This window comes from Eschrichtius robustus, chromosome 12 (genome assembly GCF_028021215.1).
Source record: "Eschrichtius robustus isolate mEscRob2 chromosome 12, mEscRob2.pri, whole genome shotgun sequence".
NCBI classification, from domain to species: Eukaryota; Metazoa; Chordata; class Mammalia; order Artiodactyla; family Eschrichtiidae; genus Eschrichtius; species Eschrichtius robustus.
The window spans coordinates 68,518,936-68,530,223 of record NC_090835.1 but is presented as its reverse complement, the minus strand read 5'-3'; the positions used below and the strand labels follow the sequence as shown (position 1 = coordinate 68,530,223).

The following is an 11,288-nucleotide window of genomic DNA, read 5'->3' as shown; positions in this document are numbered from 1 at the left end:
AACAAGAGAGGCCGCGACAGTGAGAGGCCTGCGCACCGCAATGAAGAGTGGCCCCCGCTTGCCGCAACTAGAGAAAGCCCTCGCACAGCAACGAAGACCCAACACAGCCAAAAATAAATAAATAAATAAATAAATACACTATTTAAAAAAAAAAAAAAAAGAAAGAGAAATTAAGGAAACAATCCCATTCACCACTGCAACAAAAAGAATAAAATACCTAGGAATAAACCTACCAAAGGAGGTAAAAGACCTGTACTCAGAAAACTATAAGACACTGATGAAAGAAATCAAAGATGACACAAACAGATGGAGAGATATACCATGTTCTTGGATTGGAAGAATCAACACTGTGAAAATGACTATACTACCCAAAGCAATCTACAGATTCAATGCAATCCTTATCAAATTACCAGTGGCATTTTTTACAGAACTAGAACAAAAAATCTTAAAATTTGTATGGAGACACAAAAGACCCCAAATAGCCAAAGCAGTCTTGAGGGGAAAAAACGGAGCTGGAGAAATCAGACTCCCTGTCTTCAGACTATACTACAAAGCTACAGTAATCAAGACAATATGGTACCAGCCCCAAAACAGAAATATAGATCAATGGAACAGGATAGAAAGCCCAGAGATAAACCCACGCACCTATGGTCAACTAATCTATGACAAAGGAGGCAAGGATATACAATGGATAAAAGACAGTCTCTTCAATAAGTGGTGCTGGGAAAACTGGACAGCTACATGTAAAAGAATGAAATTAGAACACTCCCTAACACCATACACAAAAATAAACTCAAAATGGATTAGAGACCTAAATGTAAGACCGGACACTATAAAACTCTTAGAGGAAAACATAGGAAGAACACTCTTTGACATAAATCACAGCAAGATCTTTTTTGATCCACCTCCTAGAGTAATGGAAATAAAAACAAAAATAAACAAATGGGACCTAATGAAACTTAAAAGCTTTTGCACAGCGAAGGAAACCATAAGCAAGGTGAAAAGACAACCCTCAGAATGGGAGAAAATATTTGTAAACAAAGCAACTGACAAAGGGTTAATCTCCAAAACATACAAGCAGCTCATGCAGCTCAATATCAAAAAAAAGAAACAACCCAATCCAAAAATGGGCAGAAGACCTAAATAGATATTTCTTGAGAGAAGATATACAGATTGCCAACAAACACATGAAAGGATGCTGAACATCACTAATCATTAGAGAAATGCAAATGAAAACTACAATGAGGTATCACCTCACAACGGTCAGAATGGCCATCATCAAAAAATCTACAAAGAATAAATGCTGGAGAGGGTGTGGAGATAAGGGAACCCTCTTGCCCTGTTGGTGGGAATGTAAATTGATACAGCCACTATGGACAACAGTATGGAGTTTCCTTAAAAAACTAAAAACAGAACTACCGTATGACCCAGCAATCCCACTACTGGACATATACCCTGAGAAAACCATAATTCAAAAAGAGACATGTACCCCAATGTTCATTGCAGCACTATTTACAATAGCCAGGACATGGAAGTAATCTAAGTGTCCATCCACAGGTGAATGGATAAAGAAGATGTGGCATACATATACAATGGAATATTACTCAGCCATAAAAAGAAACAAAATTGAGTTATTTGTAGTGAGGTGGGTGGACCTAGAGTTTGTCATACAGAGTGAAGCAAGTCAGAAAGAGGAAAACAAATACCATATGCTAACACATATATATGGAATCCAAAAATAAAGTAAAAAGGTTCTGATGAACCTAGGGGCAGGACAGGAATAAAGATGCAGAAGTAGAGAACGGACTTGAGGACATGGGGAGGGGGAAGGGTAAGCTGGGATGAAGTGAGAGTAGCATTGACATATATACACTACCAAATGTAAAATAGATAGCTAGTGGGAAGCAGCTGCATAGTACAGGGAGATAAAAAAAGAAAAAAAAATCATCCTGGTTTTTTTCACCAGTGTGTCTCACAGGCACAAATGCAACAAAATCTAAAACTGAATCCATCTCTCCTAAACAACTTAATGATATTTCAGATAAGGAGAAGCATAGCTTATTGAGGTAATGATGCTGAGAAACCAGCTTACCCTTTGGAGGGAAAATTTTTACATCAGAAGACATTCCAGGAGGATAAAAGATTTATTTTTTAATTAATTAATTTATTTATTTATCTTATTTTTGGCTGCGTTGGGTCTTCGTTGCTGTGCACAGGCTGTTCTCTAGTTGCGGCGAGCGGGGGCTACTCTTCGTTGCAGTACGCGGGCTTCTTATTGCAGTGGCTTCTCTTGCTGCGGAGCATGGGCTCTAGGTGCATGGGCTCAGTAGTTGTGGCTCTTGGGCTCTAGAGCACAGGCTCAGTAGTTGTGGCACATGGACTTAGTTGCTCCTCGGCAGGTGGGATCTTCCCGGACCAGGACTCGAACCCGTGTCCCCTGCATTTGCAGGCAGATTCTTAACCACTGCACCACCAGGGAAGTCCCTAAAAGATTTAAACTTAAACAATTTAGTCACATAAAGACTTTGAATATTTTTGTAAGTGAACTGGGGAGTCCTTGGAGGATTTTAAGCAGAGGAGTGACGTGGTCTGAAGTTGTAGCAGGATCACTCTAGCCACGGTAAGGGAAGAGACCTGCGAGACTGTATTTCAGTAAACTGCATCCCAGAGCTGCTGCTGGGAAGTGAGCCATCACCCCTGTGTCTTCCTGCTTGCTGCTTTCAAGGTCTTCTCTTTGTCTCTGATGTCCTGCAAATTCATTATGATATGTTTAGGCATGGATCTGTTTTTATTTATCCAACTTGAGATTTGATGATCACAGTGACTCTGAAGTGTGTTGTCTTCCAAGAATTCTTGAGGTTACTGACAGTGTCTCTTTCCCATATTCTCTCTCATTTTCTTACGTGACTTCACATAGACATGTATTAGACTTTCCCTCTCTATCCTTCACACCTCAAATCCTTTCTTTCAACTATCCCATCTCTTTTTTTTTCCAGTTAATATATTTTTTATTAAAAAATTTTTTTACTGAAATATAGTTGATTTACAATATTGTGTAAGTTTCAGATGTACAGCACAGTGATTCAGCTATACATATATACATATATTCTTTTTCAGATTCTTTTCCCTTATAGGTTATTATGTAATATTGAGTAGAGTTCCCTGTGCTATACAGTAGGTCCTTGTTGGCTATTTTATACATAGTAGTGTGTATTTGTTAATTCCAGCCTCCTAATTTATTCCTGCCCGCACCCACTTATTCCATCTCTTTTAATCTCTGGACTACATTGTGAATGTTTTGTTTTTTCACATCTATCTTCCTTTTCATGATTTTTCTCTTAAAGTGTGTCAAATCTATTGTTTATTCTTTTTTTAAATTGTTTTAAATTTCAATCATTTTAGTTTTCATTACTAGGAATTTTATTGTATTATTTTCCTAATCTGCTTGACCAGTGCTTAGATTATGTTTTTCCTTGTTCCTTGTTTCTTGTTGTTCAAGATTTTAAAAAAATTTTTCTGTAAACATGTTATGAATACTTATTTTTTAACTTGTGACAAAATGCAGATAACATAAAATTTACCATCTTAACCATTTTAAGTGTACATTTCCGTAGCGTTAAGTAATTCACATTGTTGTGCACCCAATCTCCAGAATTCTTTCCATCCTGCAAAACTGCCAAATACTTATTTTTAAACAGTGAAACCACAAAAATACTTGAAGAAACTATAGGTGAATATTTTTTTTAATTTATTTATTTATTTTTGGCTGCATTGGGTCTTCAATGGCCCCCTTTGCTGCGCGCGGGCTTTCTCTAGTTGGGACAAGCTAGGTCTATTCTTTGTTGCGGTGCGCGGGCTTCTCATTGCGGTGGCTTCTCTTGTTGCAGAGCACAAGCTCTAAAGTGCAGGCTCAGTAGTTGTGGTGCACAGGCTTAGTTGCCCCGCAGCATGTGGAATCTTCCCGGACCAGGGCTCAAACCCGTGTCCCTGCATTGGCAGGCGTATTCTTAACCACTGCACCACCTGGGAAGTTCCTAGGTGAATATTTATATGTTCAGATATGGAGTGACTTTTTAAGCATTGTACCAAAGTCTGAAACCATAAAGATTTGAATACAAAGAAATGTGAAAAAAAAGTGAAACTTCTTCGAAATACCATGAAAATTGAGACAAATGAAAAAAACTGGGAAAAATTCTTGAAAAATATGTGACAGAGGGTTAATAGCTTTAACACATAGAGTAATTTCAAATCAATAGAAAAGAAAAAACTTAATAGGACAACAGGTAATGGAAATGAACTTATAAAAGAAGGAACACAAATGCCTAAAAAGAAAAGAAAACTATTTAACCACAGAAGTAATCAAGAAAAGCAAATCAAAAGAGCAATGAGATTAATATTTCTTATCTATCAGACTGAGAAAAATGAATATCCAATGCCAGCAGGGTTAATAATGAGGAAGTGAGCCTTGTTAATAACAGCTGACCAGAATGTAATTGATAATGCCTTCCATCAGTGTGGCATGTGTCAAAAACCTAAAAATGTGTACTTTGTTACTCAACAATTACACTGCCAGGACTTTGTCCTAAGGAAAATATTTGGGAAGTGTGCAGGTGTGTGGTATCGTTAGTTATAATAGTGAAAAAATTCTAAAATATATATCCAATCATAGTGTTGATTAAACCATCCATCAGCGGACTACTACGTAGTCATTACAATTGAAGGTATTAATTAACAAGAAGAGATTCATGATGTATTAGTAAACGAAAAAAACAGGTTTCCAAACATCATACCATAACGTACATACAAAACATCCCATTTTTGTTAAAAAATACACTTCCTATGAGTTTGTAAGAATATATACCAAAATGTTAATAGCGATCCTTCGGTTGATGGGATTCTATTTTTATTCTTTTATTATTATTGTTATTGCAGTTATTATTATTTCGTCTGGTTTCTCTTTTCCCCCCTCAAAGAGCGTATATTATTTACATAATAATAAGTTAAATTACCGAAGGGAAACAAAAGAAAGACGTAGTGACTTTCTAAAGGGCCTGCCCAAGCAATAAAAGTGACCATTTATTGATAGAGCACGCAGGGTCAGAAGCCCCCAGCGGCGGTTTCCACGTGCGTGCATCCTCAAGGCGGCCATGGTTCGCGGTCGCCCGGAGACGCCAGTCCCTCAGGCACCGCCGAGGCCACCTCAGGCAGCGCGCGGGTCCTGACAGGGGGCGGGGCACGGCAGCCCGGAAGAGACGCCTTGCCGCACATACCCCTTCCTTTCCAGCTCCGGCCCCGGACGCAGCAACTGTCGTGGTGAGTTCCTCTGGAGTTCGGGTTCCATCGGCCCCCATCCTGGCCCTCTCGCCGCCGTAGTCGCTGCTCCTCCCCGGGGTTGCGGCGGAGGCTGCTCGCTCCCGCTCCCCTCACCTCCATTTCTGAGCAATGAGAGGGGCCAGGGGCGCACTTCGCGGGGTAGTGGGGCCCTGGCAGGCGAAGATTGGCGTCCCGATAGCGGAAGGCGGAGGAGAGGAGGATGAAGCCCTTTCGTGGCGGGGAAGATCCGGGCGAGGCTAGGGAGACTGTGCTCCTCTTGCACGCTGTTTTTCGGGGCAGAACCCCGCTCCCCGACTTGCCTCTTTGCCTGGCCATGGAAGTTTAGTTTGGGAGAAGAGTGGTAGGCTGTGAAGGTTTCAGCCCTTTGATTTGGGGTCAGCGGCCTGTCATGAATCGAGGGCTTTCTTCTGGGTCCTTCCCGTGCACCTGAAGGTACCGCCGCGCCCATTCCGCATTAGGTACTGTTTGTTGCTGATGGTCCCCAAATAGTCCGAGCGTACAGGATCTGCTTCCCGTTTTATACCTTTGTTGTGAGTGTGAAGGTCTTGCAGCAAGTGTGTACCTCCATCTTCGTTTTATTTTAATGTCCTGGCAACTTCTCACCTGAATCGTGTTTTCGAGGGTGGGGGAGGGAACTAGTCACTTTTGGACTTAAGTTAGCGGAGTTTGAATTCTTGTTTTTCACGGTGTGTTTGAGATTTCAGTCCATGGGACAGTGATTTGTGTGTGTGTGTGTGTGTGGTCTTTGGGGGTGATGAACTGGGTTACTGGCCCGTGGCCACACTGCTCAAAAAGGCTCTTGATAATCGCTTCCTTCTTGCAGATGTTGATGCCCAAGAAGAACCGGATTGCCATTTATGAACTCCTTTTTAAGGAGGGAGTGATGGTGGCCAAGAAGGACGTCCACATGCCTAAGCACCCCGAGCTGGCAGACAAGAATGTGCCCAATCTTCATGTCATGAAGGCCATGCAGGTAGCCGGGGGGGCTGCTGGAGTGGGGTGCAGATGGAGGGATTTTCCACCTGGTGTTCAAGGCAAATTCCAAGGAGAGGTCAGGACAGCCAGAGCTGCTTGCTGCCTTGAAGGGCTGTGAGGTAGATACACCGTGAAAATTTGTCTACTGTGAAGTTTGGCTTCCCATTTGCACTGCTTTTCTAGCCTCTAGTTATGTCTTAACCGTGGTTTTCTGTCATACAGTCTCTCAAATCACGAGGCTACGTGAAGGAACAGTTTGCCTGGAGACATTTCTACTGGTACCTAACCAACGAGGGTATCCAGTATCTCCGGGATTACCTCCACCTGCCCCCTGAAATCGTGCCTGCCACCCTGCGCCGCAGTCGTCCTGAGACTGGCAGGCCGCGGCCCAAAGGTATAGTGCCCATATAATGCCTCTGAAGGCATTCTCTGAAGTTGCTCTTCCTGGGGAGAGAGGTGAAACAGTGGGTTTTTTTGTGGGGGGCATGGAGGTGGTCTTAGTAATATAACATTGGAATCAGCTTTTGAGGGACTCTGGCACGCAAGACCTAGGTCAAGTCCTAGAACCTTTAATGGAACTGGACTCAGGTCTTCAGAGAAATGGCATTAAACACAGGATATTAGTCTGTGGCAAGATAAATGTGGTAGAGTATTACTGAAATTTTCTCCTGAAATTTTTCCAGCAGAGCGAGGTGCTTATCCCCCGCCAAGAAATCCAAAGCAAAGCTGTTTACCATGTGAAATAAATGAAGAGTTGTCTAGAGTTTCTTGGCAATGGGAGCAAAAATAATCACAACAGATAGGGGAGAATGGATGTAGAGAGTGCGTGTGTGTATATTAGCAGTGTGCAAGTGGTCTGTGTGGGGAATTACCTTCTGACTCGAGGTCATTGTTGGCTCACAGTTGGCATTTGTCAGGGCTATGGTTCCTTTTCCTTAGGTTTTGAAAAAACTTGTCACTGGAACTTTGTAGGAGGAGCAGTTTGTGAGTTTGATGAGGTGAGATGCAGAGATTCCTAAAAACAGGTGATCATCAGACTGTCAGGTTCCCTGGAATGGTACTTCATGGAGCTCAGGAATCTGCATTTTTTATGAAAGCTCCCTAGGTGGTTAGGCAGGATTACATATCTTTAGAGCAAAGGTTCTTCACTGCATCTTGGAATCTTTGGGGGCATGGGGGTGTTGCCAATGCCATTGTTCCCACACAAATTCCAGTTTGCCATAGGTGGGGCCTGGCGTTTATTTACTTTGACCACTTACTACAGATTGAATCTTATTTTATTTTATTTTTTAAAAAGTCCATTTTCAAATCATGAACTCTAGGTAATTTTCCAGCATAACAAGGTAGAATACTAGATTAACCTTTCCGTGTTTGTGAGAATGTTATCCCACAGCCTAGCGAGACCCGAGGAGGAACTAGAGGATTCTCGGTGGCCTCTGTATTTATATACTTATATTGGAGGTGGGGCTTGCAGCTTATGGTGCCTCCTTTCCTGTTTGCACAGGAAGTTTTCCATTTCAGAGATGGGTCAAGTTCAAAATTTTGGCTAGTCAAATGTTTGTAGAAATGGCTGGATTTCTTAATTTGCCAAGGAATTGGAAAATGTGTGTTTATGCTGAGAAATACAGTAGAAGCAAACTTTTTGCAGGTGTATGACATTTTAATTAAGATGTGCGTTTTCCTAGGTCTTTGAGGAGCCAAAACGTCAGCGATGGCAAGTTTCTAGCTGACAGTTCTGGGCGTAGGAGTTCCTGTCCCCATTAACCCATAATAACTAAGTGTTGCCCAGTGAGAATGGAGAGCAGTTCGTTCTTTTGGCCTGAAGGGAACAGAGTTCCCACGTTGCCCTGTGTTCATACTGTGGTTTAATTTGTGTAGGTCTGGAGGGAGAGCGACCTGCAAGACTCACAAGAGGGGAAGCCGACAGAGACACCTACAGACGAAGCGCTGTGCCCTGTGAGTAGCATCATCTGTATCTGGGTATTGGGGTAGAATCTTGGGATTCTACCCTGGCTGGGGCTCGGCCCTTGTAGATGCCAAGGTAACCAGTAAAGATCTTTCATTTCATCTCAGATCATCTCCAGCTGGAGTCCTTTGTACTTCTTGTCTTATGCAGGGATGGGGATTAGAAGGAAAGCCCTTTGAGCTGGGGACACCGAAGACTTTAGCTGAAGACATTTAGAGCAAAACGGAAGATTTTTAGGAAAGCAACATGCTTTCTTTGTTTTGTAGTTGTGTTCCTGTGTTGTGCTTGAGGGCAGGGCCCACTCACATCACCTTTGTTGCTTTTTTATTGCAAAAATAGTGCAAAATCTTGTTTTTAAATAGCACATGTTTGCGCTGTTGGGAACAACAGACGTCTGTTCATTCAACAGATATATACTGAGTGCCTATGGTATGCCAGACACGATTCTAGGAACTGGGGGGCTAGTAGTGTACATGAGAGACAAAAGGCCCTTCTCTTGTTGAACTTGCATTTTAGTAGTAGGGCATGGATAAACAAAAATAAGTATATATCATGTCCATCGTGGGTGCTATTGGGGGGGAGGTGTGCAATTTCCAATTGGATTTTTAGGGAAAGTTCTGTCAAAGTGAGATTGAAGCAAACATCTGCAGGAGGTGAGGCTACCTGGGGGAAGAGCATTACAGACAAAGGTCCTATGGGGAAGGCACCTGACTTGTCTAAACAAGATAGTGGGAGAGTCAGATAAGGATGTAGGTCTCATAGTTCTGTGGGCCATGGTATGACTTGGGATTTTACTCTGGAATAAGATGGGGAGCCATTCAATTTGTTTTAAAGAGACTATGTCCTTGCTGCAGAAGCAGTTAATTGTGATATAAAAGAAAGGTGTAAAGGGAATTTTTACTAACTTTTACTGCTCTTGCCTCCCTACTTGTGGTGCCTGATTCTTCAGGTGTGAGATAGAAGTGAGCAGTTAACCTAAATAGCTTATAGGATAGTAGTAAGAAAGATTTCCTCCAGCAAACAGGCTCTCAGTTCAGAGAAAGTTCGTGGTCGCTTTTATTAGAAGTCAAACCACACGAGGAATCAGCCAGAGGATGTGACAGTTGGTCCCCAAGTTGAGGGTGGGGGAGTGAGCATTTCAGGGAGAGATCGGCATGAACAAAGGTACGGAGTTGGGGAGGGTACTGTGGCTCTGGTCAAAGGGCCAGGGGGTGAGCAGACAGGAGCCTGTGGTGGGTGTGGTCTGAAATGGGCCAAAGGGGGGCTCCGATTTGAATAAGACTTACTGAAACTGCACTGACTGTTAGCCCTGCCCCTCAAATGTAAATTGTAAAATTTCCTAGTGGTCACATTTAAAGCAAATAGAAATGGTTTATGTGGATATTAATTTTTTTTAATCCCAGTGTATTTTGAAATGTTATTTTAATATGTAACCTGTATAAACATTAATGAGATATTTTGCATTCTCCAAGTCTTGAAATCTGATGGGTATTTTGCACACATCTCAATTTGGACTAGTGGCTGCCATATAGGACAGAGCAGCACTAGATCTTTCATCTTGTTTGCCACTTTCCCTCGGTCATAATAAAGTTGCTTTTTGCTTCTGTGGGCCCTTCACCTCTTAGTTCCCCCTTCATTGAGCTCCCTCTGAGCTAGGTGCTGGTCTGAAGCGTGGAAGTAACTCAGTGATTGGAAGTGCCATATAGGAAGGGCACATAATCCAGACGTCATGGTCAAGGCAGCCTTCCTGGAGGAGGCAATAGTTTGGGCTGTGAGTTTTGTAAGGTGACTTAAGGAAGGCTGCCCCAGGAGAGGGATGGGGCAGAGGTGGCTCAGAAGATGTTTCCCCACTGCAGGTTGTAATTTACTTGTACTTCATGGTACCTTTGCTGACATGGCTTTTCTTGCAAGATTGGGTTGGGTGACTTGTCTGTCCTTGTTCTGCAGTGGATCAGATCATATAATGAATCTAAATCGGTGTTTCTCATTCCAGCTGGTGCCGACAAGAAAGCCGAGGCCGGGGCTGGGTCAGCAACCGAATTCCAGTTTGTAAGTATCCCCTTTTTGCTCTTCATAAGCAGTCACTATTCTGGTCTCAGCCCTTTGGATCTGCATGTCCAGAGATGCAGTATAGTGTGGTGGGTCCCACTCCTCTTCCCAAACACATATTCCAGATAGGTTTTTATATTACGGCACAGTATGCAAACATCTGTAAATATATAAATTTCTGAAACACGTCTCACAGATCAATACTACATGAAGCATAGTGGTATTTTCTAGTTCATTAATGGCCATCATAGGCTCCCTGGATTAGTTTTGTGAACCAAAGCAAGGTTGAAACCAGAACACTGGAGATTGAGCAGGCTCTAGACTCCAGATGGTGTGGTCTTCGGCAGGTGCCCCTCTGTGCCTGTTTCCTCATCTATGAAGTAGTAGCTATCTCAAGGTAGTTGTGAGACTGGTTAATCCAAGTAAAGGATTAACCCCGGGGATGGTGTATCACTGTTGGGACAACAGCTGTCCTGGGCAGCAGGAAATGGGCCTAGGAGGTGAATGTGGCCCCAGAGCCTGTAAGAGGCAGGGCTGGGTTCTTTGAGCCCTTACATACGGGGACCTCTCCAGTGATGATGAGGCCTGCTGCCTGGCATACCACTTATGCTGATGTCATGTGTTTTTTTTTGCAGAGAGGCGGATTTGGTCGTGGACGTGGTCAGCCACCTCAGTAAAGTTTGGAAGAGATTGTTTTGTGTTGAATAAACGTGTAGCCAGAAAAGATTGATCTGTGTGCCCTGTTTTGTGCGTTATGTAGCCTGAACAGGACTGGTTTAAGGATCAGAGTGTTAAGTGGGGTAAGACCGGGTTGGTTTTGGGAGTTGTCCTTATGCCAGGGTGACATCACTTGTTGCTGTTAGAGCTGCAGTACTTGGCTTTGACCTGGGCCCTCTTTGCTCCAGCATAAGCCTCCCTGTGGCGTCCTGTCCAGTGTGGTTAACCGTTCTGGGAGGTGGTTGGA

General features: G+C 43.0%; 1 protein-coding gene across 1 annotated transcript; it reads left to right on the top strand.

Annotated features, from left to right (window-relative positions):
* The first annotated feature begins 5,231 nt into the window (after positions 1-5,231).
* On the top strand, positions 5,232-11,050 carry RPS10 (ribosomal protein S10). The gene is made up of 6 exons (XM_068558434.1): positions 5,232-5,313; positions 6,158-6,307; positions 6,532-6,703; positions 8,188-8,265; positions 10,269-10,324; positions 10,960-11,050. The coding sequence occupies exons 2-6, from the start codon at positions 6,158-6,160 to the stop codon at positions 10,999-11,001; spliced, it is 498 nt and encodes a 165-aa protein (XP_068414535.1). The 5' UTR covers positions 5,232-5,313; the 3' UTR covers positions 11,002-11,050.
* The last annotated feature ends 238 nt before the right edge of the window (positions 11,051-11,288 follow it).